This window comes from Grampus griseus (assembly GCF_964374135.1).
Source record: "Grampus griseus genome assembly, chromosome: 3".
Lineage (NCBI taxonomy): Eukaryota > Metazoa > Chordata > Mammalia > Artiodactyla > Delphinidae > Grampus > Grampus griseus.
In genome coordinates, this window is record NC_139019.1 from 30,695,777 (window position 1) to 30,718,130 (window position 22,354).

Here is a 22,354-nt window from a genome sequence, read left to right on the forward strand (position 1 = left end):
AGTTTTCATTTTAGCTCCAAAGTCCATCAGCATTTGGAGCCTGCAAGGATGACCATTGCCTCTACCTTATGGACTTTTGTAGATATTCTATATTCTTTCTATATCATTTTATAGTTCTGGGTCTGGTATTTCAAACTCTTCTATTTGCTGACCATTGATTTTTTTTCAGTTCAAACACTAATTCAGTTCAGTTAAAAAAATTTGTATACCTGGATGTTATTTTTTTTAATAGCTATGTAATTCTGTGTGGTCGTATTGTAAGTTTACCTATCCACACTCATATGATTGAATACAGATTGTTTCTAACTTTTTGCTAAATCTTTCTCACGTGAATAAGTAGTATGCTGATAGAAGGAAATAATAAAATAGTGAGGGCAGCTTATGAACAAAGCATTAGGGGGAAGCATGGGGCGTGACTGAGGATCTTCCAATAGGCCCGTTTGTGGGGAGAGAAAAGAATCAAGATAAGTAGGTTGGAGCCGTGTTACAGATAGCCTTAAATATCACATAAAGGATTTAGTCTTTATTCCACAGGCCAAATTAATCTAGCAACACTGAGTTTAGTCATTCATTCACTCACTTTACTGTATATTGAGCAACTGATCTGAGCTAAGCATTATGCTAGGTGCTTGGCATAAACTGTGGACATCATAGCAGGGTTCCTTTCCTGAAAGAATTTACAGCCTGATGTAGAGGGTATGGAAGTGAGGGGAACATAGAGTTGGCACAGCTCTCCCCTCAGTTTAACTGGTCCATGCCCGTTTACCCTTGGGAGCTCTATCCAGATTCTCCTTCTTCCAAGGAAGCCTTCTATTGATATACCCAAACTACCCTCACATAATTTTGAAAATCAAATCACATGCACATGTATTTTCTATTTACGGTATACATGGCAAAGATGGATATGTATAAAATATATGTTTTGGTTCATCAATTCTAACCTGTTCTTTGAGTCCTAAGATGACTCTTAATTAAGGCTATGTACTATACTCTGTACTTACATCAGTGATTCTTACCCCAAGAATGTATCTGAATCCCTTGGGAAGATTTTCAAAATCACAAATCCTCCACTAGGAAATTCTCACATTCACTCTCACACCTCTAGAGTGGTATACCCCAATCTCCAAGGTAGAGTGGGGAAAGAAGAGGGGAATAACAGAGGAGTGTACTTTGAAAATTCTTCCTGGAGGATTCTGAAATAGCCCAGCCCCACCCAGTTGGTTATTACTGCCTTAGAAGTATAGGATTAACTCCATTTCAGTCAAAGCCATTTTAGTGATAATTTTTACCTTCCCCTTCCATCCTATACTAGCTGTTGGGTAACATGTCGTCTACAGAACATGTATACTGTATTCCACCATTCTCCTTCCTGAGTGAATAGAGTATACCAGATGGAAGTCTCTCTGTTCAGCAGAGTCCCCAGAGTGTTGTAAGGTGCTCCTGCTAGCTCCAGAACCTGCCAGGTTAACTCAACTATTTAATACAGATTAATGTTTTCTTATTGTTTGAGGATTGTGGGGATGTGTAACCTTCTTTTAAAGACTAAAAGCAAAAAGGTTAGTCTTAACAAAGTTCTTCCAGTATAAGCAGGTCTCCAATCCAGCCAGTTGTGGATTAGAGCACCTGCCAAAAGTTGGGTTTCACAGTCAGGGTTGCTGGGGAGAGAATGGGGATTTTTATTGAATTCTCCACTCACCCCACTTGCATCTGGTACTGATTCCTTATTGGACCCAGGGGGTTGAGGCAGGTCTCAGCTGCGGACACTGGGGAAAAAGGACAGCAAAGATATTACTTATATGAGTTTTGGCTTTCATTGTGAACAGGAATTAGTTAGTAGCCCTATAGAAATACTTCAAAAGTGATTCTTTAAAGAATATTAATTATGCTTTAAATGGTTTGGAAAAGCTATACTCCCCAGCAAGGTGAAGAATGATAGCCACAGACAGAGTTACACTGGAGGGAAAGGAATCACATTGGCTCACTCTCATTAATGTTAATGGATAGTTTCACCCACACACTGGTGGGAAAAAGAATCTGTTGTGAACTGAACTATTTTCAGTCCTGGTGGTTGCTAAATTAATATCTTCTTAAGAAGTCAAGTTATGTTCAGATATACCACAGGGAAACTACCATCTGCTCTAAAGTCACTTTTTAGAGAAGATTCTCCAGGGTTCCTTCTAGCCTACAGATGCTACATCAATCTGGAAAGTAATTTCTAGGAAGCTAGTTCATTATCATGTATCTTTCTACTGTTCTCACAACTACGGCTCTCAAACTCCCTAGTTAAAAAGTAAAATGTGTTATGTGCATCCCCTTCCCTCCTGCCTCCTTCCTTTCTCTCTCTCTCCCTCCCTCCCCCGCCTCCCTCTCTCCCTTCCTTTTCTTATAGTTATACACTAAGTTTTGCAAACTCTAAACTTGGGGCTGGTTCTTTTTTTGCAAAATTTACTTTCTCTTTTTTTCCTTTCTCATTCCTCTATCAGGTGATGATACATTAAAATTATGGGACATCCGACAGTTTAATAAGCCACTTTTTTCAGCCTCGGGTCTTCCCACCATGTTCCCAATGTAAGTAGCATATTTTTAATATTCGATAAGCACAAGAGAATGGACAAGTAATTTTTTCATCTTCATGTTAATTTATAGTATGTGTCTTACATTTTCTAGAAAAGGGACTTGAAGAGTGATTGAAATAGGTTTTTTGAAAGATGAATTTTTATTTTTCCTTTCATTTCGTACATTCTTCAGAATATAAAATTCTATTTTTGAAGTTGAAATCATGGCTGTTCATGTATTTGTGTGTGTGAATATATATATTGTATGCACACATAGGTCTTGGGGTAGTAAAAACATTTTAAAGGGTTGAATTGTTCTTTTAATAGTGTATAAATGACAGAGTAGGCCTGTCTTTTGTTTTCTTTTAAAATTTGAATCCTCCTACCATTAAAGCAATTCTTCATAGTTACTGAATATTATATGTCATTTTCTCAATTTTTTCTTATCATCATTTCAATCAGTAATTCGGTAACTGTCACTTATTCAAACTGTCTTGCTCTGGGTAGCTGAACACTGTTATCTGCATTCTACTGAGTTGATAACTGAAGCTTTAAAGATTTTTCTGCAAACAGCTGAGGTTGGGATTTCATCTCTAAGTCCTACAATTGGTGCCTAAGCAAAAATGTCTATTTTGGTAGAAATAAAATTTCTCACCTGTATTAAATAATGACCAACAAGGAGAGTGTGAAGGTAATGGAAGCAGCAAATGGAGGAAGCTGTATAATCTCAGAGCACTAACTCTGACACAGTCTATTGCCCATGGCATTTATCTGTTAAACAGATGGATAAACAAACATGAATTTATAGCCGATACGAATCTTTTGAGCCTTATGCCTGCTGCAGGTAATGCTAACTAGATAGCGTCTTTGGCTCATGTCTTAGATTATTCACAGTCAGGTGGCCAGACCTCTCATCACAAGAGCTGTTGAATCACAGCCATCAATTAGGTTCCAGCGGTACAAGCTGCTCCTCATTTCATGGTGCTTGACTTGACAAAACTCAAATTGTTTGAGAGGTGGTGCTGATAAAAATAGTTCCCAAACTGATCAAAATAATCACTACTTAGACGTAAGTCATACACTGTCTATTTGTGTATAGACAGGGTTAATGTCTATATTGAGTTTTTCCCACACGTTATTTACATTGAAAGATATTATAATGTATAGAAATTAGAGCACAGATTCTGGAGTCAGGCTGTCTAAGTTCGAATCCCAGCTGTACCACTTACTTTTGTGATCTTGGACAAGGTTTATTTAACCTCTTCCTGCCTCAGTTTCCTAATCAGTAAAATGGGGATAATAGTATCTACTTCATAGGATTATTGTATTAAGTGAATTAATATAAGTGCCTGACTTACTATAAACCCTATGTAAGAGTTGTCTCTTATTACAGTGAGGTTGTTTATATTTTAACTCATTATCACTGCACTGTTGTGGCATCATAAGCCTATACTTATAAACTCTTTTTGTCTGTAGGACTGACTGCTGTTTCAGTCCAGATGATAAACTCATAGTCACCGGTACGTCTGTTCAAAGGGGATGTGGCAGCGGCAAACTTGTTTTCTTTGAGCGCAGGACTTTCCAAAGGGTGTATGAAATAGACATCACAGATGCGGTATGTGTGTTCTTTCCTCCCAGCCTTGAGAATGAAGTGAAGTTTGCCTCTTAGCCATTTTTGGTTTTGGTTTTGAAACAGAACATAAGTTCTTGCCCTTACAGTACAGTGGTAGCTGCTTTTTTTCTCCAACACAGGAATTATTAGTACATTGCAGACTGGCTTATCTACACTTTTCCCTCCCCAACCCAATATTTCCTATAGGCCCACACTTTAGTCAGAATTTCAGCTGGGCCTGGGATGTTTACCCGCTCTGCCAACCAATTTGAGGAGAGAAGAAGCTGATCTTCATGTAACGTACATTAAGGAGCTTCCCACAATGTGCATGTTTGTAAGGATTCAGGGATTATGGACAGAAGTGAAACGTTATGCCCTCAGAATGTGATGAAGTGTATCATTGTTTGAAAACTTTGACAGAATTCTCCTTGTTAGAGGTGTCATTAAGGTAAGACTCAGCTTCCACTGAGGTTAATATCTATTTAGTTATTAGAAGTTTAAAACATTTCAGATTTAACTTCCACATCTGAAAAACCCCCCTTTAGTTTTCTTTACATATTTATGTAAGCACTAAAACACCAGCATGCGTGCATTCATTCATTCATTCATTCATGTCTAGAGACTGGAGCCGTATGTAATACAATAATAGTGAAGATTCCCAGAGGAAAATCTGAGTTCCTTTAAAGTCTTTGAAAGTATGTATTAGTATTTAGATGGTAAGGCAAATCATTGTTATTTTTCGAGTATGAAACAGGCCAATTAATGTCTGTGCAAATTTTCTTTGGCTCATAGTCAAATCCTTTAGTAATATCCTGTATCTTAAACAGTGCTCTTATGTAGATTTCTCTGGTTGTTTCAGCTCTACGTAAACAGTTGAGACATATTATGTACTTAAATGATTCAGACAATTGAACAACTGTTTTTAAATCACCAGCAAAAAGCTCCTGTCTCTAATGTTTTAATATTACTGTGGAGTCTTAAGTTGTAGGCACTAAATTTGAAACCATGGTATAGAGACAATGAACTAACAATGAGACTAATTCTAGATGAGTACTTTAAGTTTTATAGATTCTAATCTCATGACATAATTTGAAATGTGCCAACACTAATAATACTTTTTTTGGGGTGCATCCAGGAGCCAACTAAAACAGTAGAATCAAAGAAAAACACTCTTGACTCTATCAACTTTAATCTCAAAAAATAAAATTATTATAATGGGTTGTTCCAGAAGTAAGCTGGTTTTGTTTTGTTTTGTTTTTAATGCCTCTCAACGACTATACATCTCAGTATTACTCATGGGGTTGTGTTTTTAAATTATAATTTAAGTTGAAATGTAATTAAATTAAGGGATATAGAAGTATGATCGTACTTTTAAAGACATGTGGATGTCATAAGTGTACAGAACACACTGTTTGTTGTGTTGCTCTGAATTGCTTTTCTAACTAGATGTTTTTGTCCATGGCACTTACCACCATCTCATCTATTATATATTTGTTTGTTTTTGTCTGTCTGCTTCCACCAGGATGTACGCCCATGAGGGCAGAAACTTTGTCTGTTTTGTTCACTGCAATATCCCCAATGCTCAGAACAGTGCCTGGCACATAGAAGGTGCTTGTTTATTGAATGAGTGAATGGTATACTTGGGAAGTGCAAGTAATGCATACTGTAGAGCACAGGTGTGTCTTTGGAGAGTGAGGCAGGAGAGAAGTATCTAGAGATGGAAGGGTAAACTGACTTTGTATACCATAATAAAGTGACTTTATCTTATGGTTTTTTGTTTTTCGTTTTTTTTTTTTTTTTAAACAAAGGAATGACATATTCAGATCCAGGTCTTAGACGTTGATTTTTATTGAAGTGTGAAGGTTAGATTTATAAGACGTAGTATTTATTTGTATATGTATAATTTAGGAGACTGGGTCAGTGTTCCCTGCAATTAAAAGAAAACAAAAAAAGATAGCAGGTTTTAGAAGAAAGACAGCGAGTATGTTGTTGGTACGTTGAACTTGAAGTACCTTTAGGACCTCTGGGTGGAGATGTTCAGTGGGCAGATGGGTAGATAACTTTGGTGCTTAGAAGAAAGAAGACACAGTTTTGGGAGGAGTATTTATAGTTCATAGTAGAAATGTTGGTTGCTGATTAGTTTGATCACGGAAAGGGCATGAAGGATGGAGAATATGAGCCCTAGGAAACCAGAGCATTTAAGGGATGAGCAAGTGAAGAGATACAAAGAAAAGAGTGAGGTCATTAAGGAAACAGAATTTATCATATTGAATTATCTTAGAAACGTCAGAAAACTGATTTTGAGACCCATTTTAATAGATGGATGAAGAGAGAACTTCAAATAGGGACAAAACCACACACCTTAAAGTGGGCTTTTAAATCATTGATTTAGGATTTGTTTGTCTTTTTTTGGTTGTTAACATCAGACAGCATTGTTTTCTGTTTATATTGTAGAACGGTATGCTAAAGGGACTTTAAACTGCCCCTTTGATCCCTATTTTCTCAAGTTTTAAGTCTTCTTGGAATGTAGAAAAATAAACAAATTCATTCTTTGGGATGGATAAAGAGGGGGGACACTTTGCTAGAAGGGCCAAAAAACACCTCTTTTATTTAATTGTATTTTTGTTATGAAAAGCCAGGATTGTCAGTTCTTTTGGAAACACCACACTCTGCTATAATAAGGTACTTACTGTATTGAGTTTTAATTTAGCTAAAAGGCAGCATCTCATATTCTTAATATCAACATTCAGTTGTTTGCTTGTTTGACTAGGCACAGGCAATGGTGCTGTTAGGTCTATCCTAAAGCCATTTACTTCAGTAAAGTATGATTGACTGCATTTTCCCACACCCTTTTCTAAAACTAAATAAACCCCTAGACAGTTATATTCTGGAATGCCAAGCTCAATATAGATAGGGAGCCAAACATTGTTTTCAGTTAGGGAATGTTAACAATCTATACAATTAATTTCCTAATAACTAAAAACTGTCCTACAATCTTCACAATAAATAGCTTTTTAAAATATAACAATTATATTTTCCATATTTAGTTTTGAAACAAACTTTAAAAATGGTTTTAATTGCACTCTCTGCATTGTCATATGCTCTGAAAATGTTTCTTTCTCTATTCAGTTTAGAGACTCTCAACGCTCTTTGCTAGGAGATGACAAATGTTTAACATTTACTATGTTTACTGTGTGATGTTTGTACACATTTTACAATTCTGCTGAAATTATTTTTAGGTGTTTCCTTTTCCTAGTCCAATTTTGTTTCCTCAAGTTTAAAAAAAAATGCATATCCTCATTTATCATCTACTTCGTTGTAATTTGAATAATGTGCTTAGCCTCTTTTCTAAGATAAATTCCAGAATATAATTTGATCTTGAATTTAAAAGCTCACCTTTGTCTTTGTGTAGATGGGACCCTAGCATGTTTATATATTGTGTAAAAAGCTTCCATTACTCTATTTTATGTGAAAAAGCATAGGAGAGAAGGAATGGACTAAATGTAATTTGGAGATGACCTATCATTTTTGTAAAAGGTAATTATGTTTAGAAGAAACATAGAAATTTTTAAGTCTTTTCAAAGTTCCAGTTATTTCAGGAAATGCTGTGACATAACATTTAAAACTATTATTAGCTTAGTGATATTTCATCAAACTATACTTTGTTGCAAAATGATTAATAGAATTTCCTTTTTTACTAATATAAATCAAGGGACATGGTTTATGCAATTGTACTAGTATATTACCATTTATACTCTTTAACCCAAGCATAGTGAAATGAAGTTGTTTTGACCTGGTATTAAGATGGTGGCCTCTTCACCTCAGTTGCTTTGGGCAGTAATTTAAGAGAGAGCAGACATTCCCTTGTGTAGAGAGAAGAAAAAGGTGGAAAGGAAAACAGCCAGAAATTTCACGCTTGGTCCCAACTTCTCTTCTAATTTGTTTGTTTGTTTACATAGTTTGGTGAGGGATCTCTGTTTCTGTAAACACTGAATGAACAAAGTGAAGAGAAGAAAAAGAAAAACTAAACCTTTATTTTTAAAACATAGCTATAGCATTTAGCACGGCTACTGAACGGAAGGGAAGGGAAATTTGCTTTGGCATTTTCAACTAGACTGTAGGCATTTCAAAGTTGATTGAGAATCCTGGTGCCCATATAAGAGAGATAATAGTAAAGGTCTTTTAAGGAAGAAAAAAACTCATTTGTGATCATCTGAAGAATTTGATTATCTTTAGGAATGCTTTTTAAGCATTGAAGAGAATAGATAGCAAAGAACAAGGATTATCTTAGAGTTTTGTTTCTTTCTACCACTACTTGTTCTCTGCAATATCCCTTTCCCGTGGGAGATGAAATCCGGAGTAGGCATACTTACTTACTTACTGCCTCCCTACCTACAGGCTGTATCTCTGCCCCTTATTATCATAGGTATTGGTTGAAAAATACATAATTATTGTCAAAGTTATGTTAATTAAGTAATAGTTTATATATTTACCAAAAGGTGGGGAAAGTTTCTTATTTCAGACATACTTATCCGATTACAGAGATAGCCTACTGCATATATTGAGGAGAAGGTAAGGTCCATATTGTGTAAAAAAAAAAAAGAGATTTCTTTAAAAGAACAAAAATTTCCATAAAAATACCAACTGTCTTTCCTTCTTTATATAGTTAGGTGAAGTTCTGAAGAGAGCTTGAGTTCTCATTATTTTTCTAAACATCATATCTTATCACATTACCCACAGATTATACTGAGATATGACCTTTAAATTAATGAATTTTGATGTCCAAGAAAATTGCTATATGTGTCAATATATAAAATGACATATAACATATAAAATGAAAGGATTAGCACTTCCATTTCACATAAAAAGTTTTTGTGTTCTTATTAGGAGAGAATATTGATATTTTATATCGAAAGAGATTGAATAAGTATAAATGGATATAATGGGGCCATGAAATAATAGACCCTTCATGAATCTAGCTCTGTATCTTAATTAATAAGTGTAAGGGACATGCTGACTCTTCAGACTACAATCCCCCCATGTTATTTGTACATGTGAATGAGAGAAGAAAGGTCATTCAAATTAATGGATATTCCAAGGAGTCCTGAGAATTGGCTTTGGAATGTGTCTTTGTTCTTATATTTGAATACAGATAACGACTAATATGGGAATTTACTTCAAACTTAATGAGTTAATGAAGCTGTGCCTGTGAAAGCTTGTCTCTGAAGGAGCTGAAGAACTCAACTGTTCTTCCCTTTCGTACTGGGAATAGACTAATGATCTGTCTTACTGATACAAAGTCCCAGCTCAGGCCGAATCACACGTCTTTAAGCGTTTTCTAGAAATAAAGGATTCAGGCGGTGTCTTTGCCCAGTCAGGATCGCATAAGGAATAGTAGTGCAACAGTGCATTAAGTAGACTTCCCTGTGCTATACAGCATGTTCCCATCAGTTGTCTATTTTATACATAGTATCAATAGTGTCTATGTGTCAATCCCTATCTCCCAATTCCTCCCACCCCACCCCTTTCCCCCTTGGTATCCATACATTTATTCTCTACATCTGTGTCTCTGTGTCTGCTTGGCAATTAAGGTCATCTGTACCATTTTTCTGGATTCCACATATATGCGTTAATATACGATATTTGTTTTTGTGACTTACTTCACTCTATATGACACTCTTTAGGTCCATCCACGTCTCTACAAATGACCCAGTTTCATTCCTTTTTGTGGCTGAGTAATATTCCATTGTTTGTATGTACCACATCCATTCTTTTTTTTTTTTTTCATACCCATTCTTTATCCATTCCTTTGTTGATGGACATTTAGGTTTTCTTTAAGTAGCGAAGAAAAGAGATGCCATTGGGTTATGATGGAAAAAAATATTACATTTTTACCACTTTTGTGATTTGACTTACTAAACCCTTTCTTCAGATTCAGTAACTGGAACTCAGCTGGAGTCCCCTGCTGAGTTAGCCTCACAGTGTCCAGAATGGGGGTAGTGTCCATAAGATGTGATAAAATTACTTTTCATTGCACCTACAGGTATCATGCTATGGGTGTTCCAGGACAGTAGTTCTCAGGATTTAAAGAGTGCAGTTGAGTGTTCATCTGTAGGCACGTGAGAATAGAGAGGAAAGAAACCACCAATTTCATGATGGTTTAACTGTTAATATGTACCTTATCAAGTCTTAAAATGCTTTACGTAGGGAAAATGAAAGGAACAGGCTTAGTGCTGATTATTTTTTATTATTTTTAAAGTGCACAGTTCTGTGATTTTTAACCCCTATAGATTCCTGTAGTTCCATCAATACAATCAGGATACAGAACAGTTAGTTCCATCACCCCCTAAAAACTCCTTTGTGCCATCCCTCTATAGTCACCCTCTTACCCCCTCCCTCGCTCTCCACTCCTTATCCCTGGCATTCACTGGTCTGTTCTCCATCACTATAGTGTTGACTTTTCAAGAATGTCATACAAATGGACTTATATAGTGTGTAACCTTTTTAGATCAACTTCTTTCAGCAGAATCCTTTGAGACTCATCCAGGTTAGTTGTGCGTATCAATAACTTGTTACATTTTATTGCTGAATAGTATTCCACTGTATGGATATAGCACAGTGTTTTTATCTACTAAAGGACGTTTGATTATTTCTAATTTTTGGAGATTACGGATGGAGCTGCTGTAAGCATTCGTATAGAGGTTTTTGTGTGAATGTAAGTTTTCTTTTCTCTAGGGCAAATACCTAAGAGTAGGCTTGCTGGGTCATATAGTGAGTGTATATTTATTTTTATGAGAAACTCCAAGCCATCTTCAGATTAACAATGTCATTTTGTATTCCCACCAACAGTGTATGTGTTTTTTACTTACTCTGCATCCTCACCAACACTTTGTATTGTAGCATTTTTTATTTTATACATTCTAATAGGTGTGTGGAGTGGTTATAATGTGAATTTTCCTAATGGCCAGTAATGTTGAATATCTTCATGTGTCCATTTTCCATAGTTGTATTCTCTTGGGTGAAATGCCTCTTCAAGTCTTTTGCCCTGTTTTAAATGAGGTTGTTTGTTTCTTACTATTAATTTTGAGAGTCCTCTATATATTCTAGATACCAAGTTCTTGGGCTATTCTTTCCCAGTCTGTTGCTTGTTTTTTTCTTTTTCTTAATAGAGTCTTTTACAAGGCAAAATACATTATTTTTTTTAACATCTTTATTGGAGTATAATTGCTTTACAATGGTGTTAGTTTCTGCTTTATAACAAAGTGAATCACTTATACGTATACATATGTTCCCACATCTCTTCCCTCTTCCGTCTCCCTCCCTCTCACCCTCCCTATCCCACCCCTCTAGGTGATCACAAAGCACCGAGCTGATCTCCCTGTGCTATGCGGCTGCTTCCCACTAGCTATCTATTTTACGTTTAGTGTACTTATGTCCACGCCACTGTCTCACTTTGTCAAAGCTTACCCTTCCCCATCGCCATATCCTCAAGTCCATTCTCTAGTAGGTCTGTGTCTTTATTCCCATCTTGCCCCTAGGTTCTTCATGACCACCTTTTTTTTTTTTAGATTCCATATATATGTGTTAACATATGGTATTTGTTTTTCTCTTTCTGACTTACTTCACTTTGTATGACAGACTCTAGGTCCATCCACCTCACTACAAATAACTCAATTTTGTTTCTTTTTATGGCTGAGTAATATTCCATTGTAAATATATGTGCCACATCTTCTTTATCCATTCGTCTGTTGATGGACACTTAGGTTGCTTCCATGTCCTGGCTATTGTAAATAGAGCTGCAATGAACATTGTGGTCCATGACTCTTTTTGAATTATGGTTTTCTCAGGGTATATGCCCAGTAGTGAGATTGCTGGGTCGTATGGTAGTTCTATTTTTAGTTTTTTAAGGAACCTCCATACTGTTCTTCATAGTGGCTGTATCAATTTACATTCCCACCAACAGTGCAGGAGGGTTCCCTTTTCTCCACACCCTCTCCAGCATTTATTGTTTGTAGATTTTTTGATGATGGCCATTCTGACTGGTGTGAGATGATATCTCATTGTAGTTTTGATTTGCATTTCTCTAATGATTAATGATGTTGAGCATTCTTTCATGTGTTTGTTGGCAATCTGTATATCTTCTTTGGAGAAATGTCTGTTTAGATCTTCTGCCCATTTTTGGATTGGGTTGTTGGTTTTTTTTGATATTGAGCTGCATGAGCTGCTTGTAAATTTTGGAGATTAATCCTTTGTCAGTTGCTTCATTTGCAAATAGTTTCTCCCATTCTGAGGGTTGTCTTTTTGTCCTGTTTATGGTTTCCTTTGCTGTGCAAAAGCTTTTCAGGTTCATTAGGTCCCATTTGTTTATTTTTGTTTTTATTTCCACTTCTCTAGGAGGTGGGTCAAAAAGGAGCTTGCTGTGATGTATGTCATAGACTATTCTGCCTATGTTTTCCCCTAAGAGTTTGATAGTGTCTAGCCTTACATTTAGCTCTTTAATCCATTTTCAGTTTATTTTTGTGTATGGTGTTAGGGAGTGTTCTAATTTCATACTTTTACATGTACCTGTCCAGTTTTCCGAGCACCAGTTACTGAAGAGGCTCTCTTTTCTCCACTGTGTATTCTTGCCTCCTTTATCAAAGATAAGGTGACCATATGTGTGTGGGTTTATCTCTGGGCTTTCTATCCTGTTCCATTGATCTATCTTTCTGTTTTTGTGCCAGTACCATACTGTCTTGATTACTGTAGCTTTGTAGTATAGTCTGAAGTCAGGAAGCCTGATTCCTCCAGCTCCGTTTTTCTTTCTCAAGATTGCTTTGCCTATTCGGGGTCTTTTGTGTTTCCATACAAATTGTGAATTTTTTTGTTCTAGTTCTGTGAAAAATGCCAGTGGTAGTTTGATAGGGATTGCATTGAATCTGTAGATTGCTTTGGATAGTAGAGTCATTTTCACAATGTTGATTCTTCCAATCCAAGAACATGGTATAGCTCTCCATCTCTTTGTATCATTTTTAATTTCTTTCATCAGTGTCTTATAAGTTTCTGCATACAGGTCTTTTGTCTCCTTAGGTAGGTTTATTCCTAGATATTTTATTCTTTTTGTTGCAGTGGTAAATGGGAGTGTTTCCTTAATTTCACTTTCAGATTTTTCATCATTAGTGTATACGAATGCTAGAGATTTCTGTGCATTACTTTTGTATCCTGCTACTTTACCAAATTCATTCACTAGATCTAGTAGTTTTCTGGTAGCATCTTTAGGATTCTCTATGTATAGTATCATGTCATCTGCAAACAGTGACAGCTTTACTTCTTCATTTTCGATTTGGATTCCTTTTATTTCTTTTTCTTCTCTGATTGCTGTCGCTAACACTTCCAAAACTATGGTGAATAATAGTGGTGAGAGTGGGCAAACTTGTCTTGTTCCTGATCCTAGTGGAAATGGTTTCAGTTTTTCACCATTGAGGACGATGTTGGCTGTGGGTTTGTCATATGTGGCCTTTATTATGTTGAGAAAAGTTCCCTCTATGCCTACTTTCTGGAGGGTTTTAATCATAAATGGGTGTTGAATTTGGTCAAAAGCTTTCTCTGCATCTATTGAGATGATCATATGGTTTTTCTCCTTCAATTTGTTAATATGGTGTATCACATTGATTGATTTGTGTATAGTGAAGAATCCTTGCATTCCTGGGATAAACCCCACTTGATCATGGTGTATGATCCTTTTAATGTGTTGTTGGATTCTGTTTGATAGTATTTTGTTGAGGATTTTTGCATCTATGTTCCTCAGTGATATTGGCCTATAGTTTTCTTTCTTTGTGACATCTTTGTCTGGTTTTGGTATCAGGGTGATGGTGGCCTCGTAGAATGAGATTGGGAGTGTTCCTCCCTCTGCTATATTTTGGAAGAATTTGAGAAGGATAGGTTTTAGCTCTTCTCTAAATGTTTGATAGAATTCGCCTGTGAAGCCATCTGGTTCTGGGCTTTTGTGTGTTGGAAGATTTTTAATCACAGTTTCAGTTTCAGTGCTTGTGATTGGTTTGTTTATATTTTCTATTTTTTCCTGATTCAGTATCGGAAGGTTGTGCTTTTCTAAGAATTTGTCCATTTCTTCCAGGTTGTCTATTTTATTGGCATATAGTTGCTTGTAGTAATCTTTCATGATCCTTTGTATTTCTTCAGTGTCAGTTGTTACTTCTCCTTTTTCATTTCTAATTCTATTGATTTGAGTCTTCTCCCTTTTTTTCTTGATGAGTCTGGCTAATGGGTTATCAATTTTGTTCATCTTCTCAAGGAACCAGCTTTTAGTTTGATTGACCTTTGCTGTCGTTTCCTTCATTTCTTTTTCATTTATTTCTGATCTGATCTTTATGATTTCTTTCCTTCTGCTAACTTTGCGGGTTTTTTGTTCTTCTTTCTCTAATTTCTTTAGGTGCAAGGTTAGGTTGTGTTTTCGAGATGTTTCCTGTTTCTTAAGGTAGGATTTTATCGCTATAAACTTCCCTCTTAGAGTTGCTTTTGCTGCATCGCATAGGTTGTGGGTCATCATGTTTTCATTGTCCTTTGTTTCTAGGTATTTTTTGATTTCCTCTTTGATTTCTTCAGTGATCTCTTGATTATTAAATACTGTATTGTTTAGCCTCCATGTGTTTGTATTTCTTACAGATTTTTTCCTGTAATTGATATCTAGTCTCATAGCGTTGTGGTCAGAAAAGATACTTGACACAATTTCAATTTTCTTAAATTTACCAAGGCTTGTTTTGTGACCCAAGATATGATCTATCCTGGAGAATGTTCCATGAGCACTTGAGAAGAATGTGTATTCTGTTGCTTTTGGATGGAATGTCCTATAAATATCAATTAAGTCCATCTTGTTTAATGCATCATTTAAAGCTTGTGTTTCCTTATTTATTTTCATTTTGGATGATCTGTCCATGGGTGAAAGTGGGGTGTTAAAGTCCCCTACTATGATTGTGTTACTGTCGATTTCCTCCTTTATGGCTGTTAGTATTTGCCTTATGTATTGAGGTGCTCCTGTGTTGGGTGCATAAATCTTTCCAATTGTTATATCTTCTTCTTGGATCAATCCCTTGATCATTTTGTAGTGTCCTTGTCTCTTGTAGTAGTCTTTATATTAAAGTCTATTTTGTCTGATAGGAGAATTGCTACTCCAGCTTTCTTTTGATTTCCATTTGCATGGAATATCTTTTTCCATCCCCTCACTTTCAGTCTGTATGTGTCCCTAGGTCTGAAGTGGGTCTCTTGAGGACAGCATATATACAGGTCTTGTTTTTGTATCCATTCAGCCAGTCTATGTCTTTTGGTTGGAGCATTTAATCCATTTACATTTAAGGTAGTTATCGATATGTATGTTCCTATTCCCATGTTCTTAATTGTTTTGGGTTTGTTATTGTAGGTCTTTTCCTTCTCATGTGTTTCCTGCCTAGAGAAGTTCCTTCAGCATTTGTTGTATAACTGGTTTGGTGGTGCTGAATTCTCTTAGCTTTTGCTTGTCTGTAAAAATGTTAATTTCTCTGTCAAATCTGAATGAGATCCTCGCTGGGTAGAGTAATCTTGGTTGTAGGTTTTTCCCTTTCATCACTTTAAATATGTCCTGCCACTCCTTTCTGGCTTGCAGAGTTTCTGCTGAAAGATCAGCTGTTAACCTTATGGGTATTCTGTTATGTGTTATTTGTTGGTTTTTCCCTTGCTGCTTTTAATATTTTTTCTTTGTATTTAATTTTTGATAGTTTGATTAATATGTGTCTTGGCGTGTTTCCTCTTGGATTTATCCTGTATAGGACTCTCTGTGCTTCCTGGACTTTATTAACTATTTCCTTTCCCATATTAGGGAAGTTTTCAACTATAATCTCTTCAAATATTTTCTCAGTCCCTTTCTTTTTCTCTTTTTCTTCTGGGACCCCTATAATTCCAATGTTGGTGTGTTTAATGTGGTCCCAGAGGTCTCTGAGACTGTCCTCAATTCTTTTCATTCTTTTTTCTTTATTCTGCTCTGCAGTAGTTATTTCCACTATTTTATCTTCCATGTCGCTTATCCGTTTTTCTGCCTCAGTTATTCTGCTATTGATCCCTTCTAGAGAATTTTTAATTTCATTTATTGTGGTGTTCATCACTGTCTGTTTGCTCTTTAGTTCTTCTAAGTCCTTGTTAAATGTTTCTTGTATTTTCTGTATTCTATTTCCAAGATTTTTGGATCATTTTTACTATTGTCATTGTGAATTCTTTTTCAGGTTGACTGCCTATTTCCTCTTCATTTGTTAGGTCTGGTGGGTTTTTGCCTTGCTCCTTCATCTGCTGTGTGTTTCTCTGTCTTCTCATTTTGCTTACCTTACTGTGTTTGGGGTCTCCTTTCCTCAGGCTGCAGGTTTGTAGCTCCCGTTGTTTTTGGTGTCTGTCCGCAGTGGCTAAAGTTGGTTCAGTGGGTTGTGTAGGCTTCCTGGTGGAGGGGACTAGTACCTGTATTCTGGGGGATGAGGCTGGGTCTTGTCTTTCTGGTGGGCAGGTCCACGTCTGGTGGTGTGTTGGGGTGTCTGTGGCCTTATGATGATTTTAGGCATCCTCTCTGCTAATGGATGGGGTTGTGTTCCTGTCTTGCTAGTTGTTTGGCCTAGGGTGTCCAGCACTGTAGCTTGCTGGTCGCTGAGTGAAGCTGGGTCTTGGCGTTGAGATGGAGATCTCTGGGAGATTTTTGCTGTTTGATATTACGTGGAGCTGGGAGGTCTGTTGTGGACCAGTGTCCTGAACTTGGCTCTCCCGCCTCAGTGGCACAGCCTTGACGCCTGGCTGGAGTACCAAGAGCCTTTCATCCACACGGCTCAGAATAAAAGGGAGGAAAAAAAAGAGAGAAAGAAAGAATGAAGATAAAATAAAATAAAATAAAATAAAGGAAAGTTATTAAAATAAAAAATAATTACTAAGAAAAATTTTAAAAAAGTAAAAAAAAAAAAAACAACGGACAGACAGAACCCTAAGACAAATGGTAAAAGCAAAGCTATACAGACAAAATCACACCCAGAAGCATACACATACATACTCTCAAAAAGAGAAAAAGGGGAAAAAAATATATATATCTTTGCTCCCAAAGTCCACCTCCTCAATTTGGGATTATTCGTTGTCTATTCAGGTGTTCCACAGAGGCAGGGTACATCACGTTGATTGTGGAGATTTAATCCTCTGCTCCTGAGGCTGCTGGGAGAGATTTCCCTTTCTCTTCTTTGTTCGCACAGCTCCAGGGGTTCAGCTTTGGATTTCGACCCACCTCTGCCTGTAGGTCACCTGAGGGCGTCTGTTCTTCGCTCATACAGGACGGGGTAAAGGAGCCAGTGATTCGGGTGCTCTGGCTAACTCAGGACGTGGGGGAGGGAGGGGCACGGAATGTTGGGCAGGCCTGCGGAGGCAGAGGCCATTGTGACATTGCACCAGACTGTGTGTTCTTCCAGAGAAGTTGTCCCTGGATCCCGGGACCCTGGCAGTGGCGGGCTGCACAGGCTCCCAGACAGGGAGGTTGGATAGTGACCTGTGCTTGCACACAGGCTTCGTGGTGGTGGCGGCATCAGCCTTAGTGTCTCATGCCCGTCTCTGGGGTCCGCGCTGATAGCTGCGGCTTGCGCCCGTCTCTGGAGGTACTTTTAAGCGGCACCCTGAATCCCCTCTCCTTGCGCACCAGGAAACAAATAGGCAAGAAAAAGTCTTGCCTCTTCGGCAGCTCCAGACTTTTTCCTGGACTCCCTCCCGGCTAGCCGTGGCGCACTAGCCCCCTTCAGGCTGTGTTCACGCCACCAACCCCAGTCCTCTCCCTGGGATCCGACCGAAGCCCGAGCCTCAGTTCTCAGCCCCCGCCTGCCCCGGCGGGTGAGCAGACAAGCCTTTCGGGCTGGTGAGTGCCGGTCGCCACTGATCCTCCGTGCGGGAATCTCTCTGCTTTGCCCTCTGCACCCCTGTTGCTGTGCTCTCCTCTGCGGTCCCGAAGCTCCCCCCTCCAACACCCGCAGTCTCCGCCCGCGAAGGGGCTTCCTAGTGTGTGGAAACCTTTCCTCCTTCACAGCTCCCTCCCACTGGCACAGGTCCCGTCCCTATCCTTTTGTCTCTGTTTATTCTTTTTTCTTTTGCCCTACCAAGGTACGTGGTGAGTTTCTTGCCTTTTGGGAGGTCTGAGGTCTTCTGCCAGTGTTCAGTAAGTGTTCTGTAGGAGTTGTTCTACATTTAGATGTATTTCTGATGTATTTGTGGGGAGGAAGGTGATCTCCGTGTCTTACTCTTGTACCACCTTGAAGCTCCTCCAAAATACTTTAATTTTGGTAAAGTCTAATTTATCAGTTTTTTATTTTGTAGAATGTAGCTTTGGTGTCACATCTAAGAACTCCTTGACTGACTCCAGGTTACACAGATTTTCTTCTGTTTTCTTCTAAAAGTTCTATGGTTTAATGTGGTTCATTTTGGGTGTGTGGTTTATTTTGAGCTAACCTTTGTGTAATAGAGTGAGATATAGGTTGAATCAAGGCCAGGACTAGGGTCAAACTCAAGCACAAAATTGAAGGAGGTATCAAAAAACTCAGTAATCAAAGCAAATTAACATTTTAATGCAATATTATAAAAAATAAGAATTAATGCATAAAATTCATGATGAGTAAAATTCCAGTGCTTTAAATAAAAATGGGATCAGTAACAGCGCTATGCCAAGCTGTATTGAAGCCTGAGGCAAAAGGAAAATTCAGTTGAACTGAGGCTGCCTTAATTTAAACTTTTGATCTTTTGTTCATTACAGGTTTTTTGTAGGGGGGGATAGGGTGGAGTACCAGAGTGGGGAAATAGTAAACTCACTGCTGCCTTAGTGATACTTTGAATTCTGGGCTAATTCCCCGGTCCACCTACTACTATTTAGTTTTCAGAAACCTGAAATTTAGGTTTTATAACTGCATTCAGAGGGAGAGACTGAGTGGAATGTGATCCCTGTATCTCACCCAGCACCAGGAGATTTTTTGTGTGTGTGTGTGTGGTATGCGGCCGTCTTACTGTTGTGGACTCTCCCGTTGCGGAGCACAGGCTCCGGACGTGCAGGCTCAGCGGCCATGGCTCACGGGCCCAGCTGCTCCGCGGCATGTGGGATCTTCCCGGACCGGGGCACGAACCCATGTCCCCTGCATCGGCAGGTGGACTCTCAACCACTGCGCCACCAGGGAAGCCCAGGAGATTTTCTTTTAATTAAAAAAATCATAACTGTGGTGGAAAACTATGTGAAATAAATAATGAAATTGCAGCAAATGTGCCTAGAAGGAAGCGCGAAGATCACTGCACATTTGCAAGGACGTTCACATTATAGAAAATAAAATAATGTCTTTGATCCTAGTGCGAGTCCCCTCTGCTACACTGGTGATAGGTTCCCTTCACATAAGTATGCCACAGGCAAAGCTGCTGGCTTTTGCTTCATCAGCTGCCATCTGGCATCAGGCATACGTTGCTCCATGTCTCAATATTATCTTCCAGAGTCCATCTTGCCTACCTGAGGACCACGGCTCAACTCTCCTATATGAAAATTAGACTTTAACAGAAGAGTTTACAACCTCCCTAAGAGTTCATTTCTGTTTATGAAATCCCATACCATCATATCTTTTTTTTTTTCATTATTTTTAGGCTCACATTCTCATGCTTAGAGCCCACATCCTTTACTCTAGTCCTCAAGGAATTGGAGAACAGCTGGTCAACATCCTCTCTTTCCTTTAAGATTATAAAGTTGCTGTTCTGTCTTCTCTTGTCTAAGTGAACCAAACTTAGTTGTTGTTGTTTTAACCTTTCCTTGTGGGTCATATTTTCTCAACACTTCTGTTATCTTTGGTACTCTTTTTCTCAGACATTTCTGGATTTTCCAGTGACCGAATTGGAGTAAGGAACTCCTTGGTGCCCTGTGGGTGGGAAGGGCATTATACTCCTGTATAATGAACAATGTATGGCACATGGTAGGTGTTTGGTGAAAATGTGTTTGTTAATTTTGCTTTACCTTCTGTTATATTTTATTATAGTATGTTCTTATCGGGACTTACTATAATGGCCTATTCCGTACCAGCTTCTCTTGTTTTTGTTTTTTGTTAATAGTTTTTTCTAATTAATTTGGAATTTCAGAGCATAAATATGTTTTCTTTTAGATTTGATGAAAGAAGTACAAATTTTAATTGTCTCCTTCTTTAAAACTTGAGATGATCTTTTTTCAGACCTACTAAAAATAGCTATGTTTTGATTTCAGTGGAGGAAGCAAGTTTACTGTGGATGCTTAAAATACTGGTAATCTAAAACTGTAATGAATATAATTTGTTTTGGTCGTTATACTGTTAATGAATATGACCTGTTTCCTGATTCTCTTTTGTAGAACACACTCTGCTTTGAAGTAAAAATTATTTCTTGGAATTTGTCACTGTATTTTATCAAAATTCTAATCTTTATTCTTCCTTAGAAGACGAATTCTGATGTGCTTATCATTTCATTTCTATTCTCATTTCCAGTCTCTTTTAAAAGAACAATTTATAAATTTAACCAGTAGACTCTTAGTTCAGGAGCAGTTATTTAGAGTCTCTATTCAACATTTTCTTCTTTGAAATAACGTTTGCTGCAGGAATCCAGATTCAAAACCTATAGTGAGTTGTCTTTTCCTATAATTATCTGTCTGACAGTGATCTCATTTGGGGAGTTACAATTAGATGAAGAACCTATCACATCCTGCTTCAGGCTTCATAAATCGTTGAAGGCGGAAGAATGAGGACTAAAAGCAGGGCTTGTCCAGTTTAGTACTTTATTCCTTTTCTAGTGTCATTTAACCCTGCAACATGCTGTATTAAAAGGCATCTACTACTTATTTGGTGTCAGCAGTCTCATGGAAATGTTTTCTGTTTACTATTTTGCTTCTATTTCTAGTCCTTCAAAGCAATAGAAACAGTCAATGTTTCCCTTTTGTTTAGTTAGAAACTTTTTTTTTCTTCTCTACACAAGAGTTTGGTGTTTTATTGAATTGGCATTTAAACATATCTATACTTCCTAGTATAGACATAATTGCCACGAATGGCAAAACTGGGTGAAGAATCACCTACTAGATAACACGACCCTGAAGGAGAAACATACTTGATGCTATAAAATATCAAGAAAAGAGAACTTGATTTTGCAGATAGGTAAATTTTGTAGGTGTTCAAAATGACACGCTATTCTTTATAAAATGTATAAAGTATAATACAGTAATGACCAGTGCTCTGTTGTCCAAACCCAGCACCATATTACATCACACTGGTAGAAGACCAAGTGAAGGACTTAAATGTCTTGTAAGATTTTCTACCACGGATTTTCCTCTCCCAACCAGAATTTGATGAACGATCTTTGGTAACAAGTTTTCCGGCTGTTCTATCAGAATTCTGGCCAGACTTTCACAGTTTATATTAGTGTGGGGAAGAAAGACTTCTATAATTAACACATGTCCCAGGATAATGTTTTTTCCTTTTTTGGAGTGATAGATAATGCTGTGTCTCGTATGATGAGGGGTTGTGAGACCCGCAAAGGGCTAAATAAAAGAGTATGATTTGTAAAACATCTTTACCTATACTATATTAAGACAAATAGTGCTTTACGTATCCTGTATAGTTCATCTTTGAAGATTCAGCTTTTTCTTTAATTTTTGGTTTTACATACTTGATGATTTCCAAGATCTGATCATATATATTTCTTATCTAGTAGTTAGGGATTTCAAGCTTTATCCATTTGTGCTTTGTTTATTTATATAAAGAAAAGATTTATGGTTATTATCTTTATTCCCATCTCGAACTACTTATAAATGAAGAATGGTAAAGGGGTCTGGGTCTGTGTAGATTAGATCGAGAGAGATGGCCTTAGGTACTGCTTCCCAAGCTCTTTCACAAGCTGGTCCTCATGATAGATGATAATGTGTGATATAACAGACAAACCCACTCTTTGCTGGAACTGACTTGCCTGAGGCTCCAGTGCCCCAGGCCCCTCTCAAGCCTGCGTGGCTTCATATCTTGACACACTTGATCCATCCTGTGCCCACCAGTAGGAAGTTCTACAAGAATATTGGGAATGTGCTCAGTAAGCGCTGCTTCTTTTTGTTTTTTTAATTTTTGAATTTCATTTTATTTATTTTTTTTACAGGAGGTGCTTATTAGTGATCCGTTGTTGT

The 22,354-nt window shown here is 37.6% G+C and overlaps 1 protein-coding gene across 2 annotated transcripts in view; it reads left to right on the forward strand.

Annotated features, from left to right (window-relative positions):
• The window catches only part of WDR70 (WD repeat domain 70), a 312,051-nt gene that overhangs the window by 260,798 nt on the left and 28,899 nt on the right, over positions 1-22,354 (forward strand). For both annotated transcript variants that reach the window (XM_082650638.1, XM_082650639.1), the window contains 2 exons: positions 2,484-2,568; positions 4,032-4,170. In XM_082650638.1, the coding sequence (XP_082506764.1) occupies positions 2,484-2,568; positions 4,032-4,170 (224 nt within the window). The remainder of the gene's footprint in view (positions 1-2,483; positions 2,569-4,031; positions 4,171-22,354) is intronic.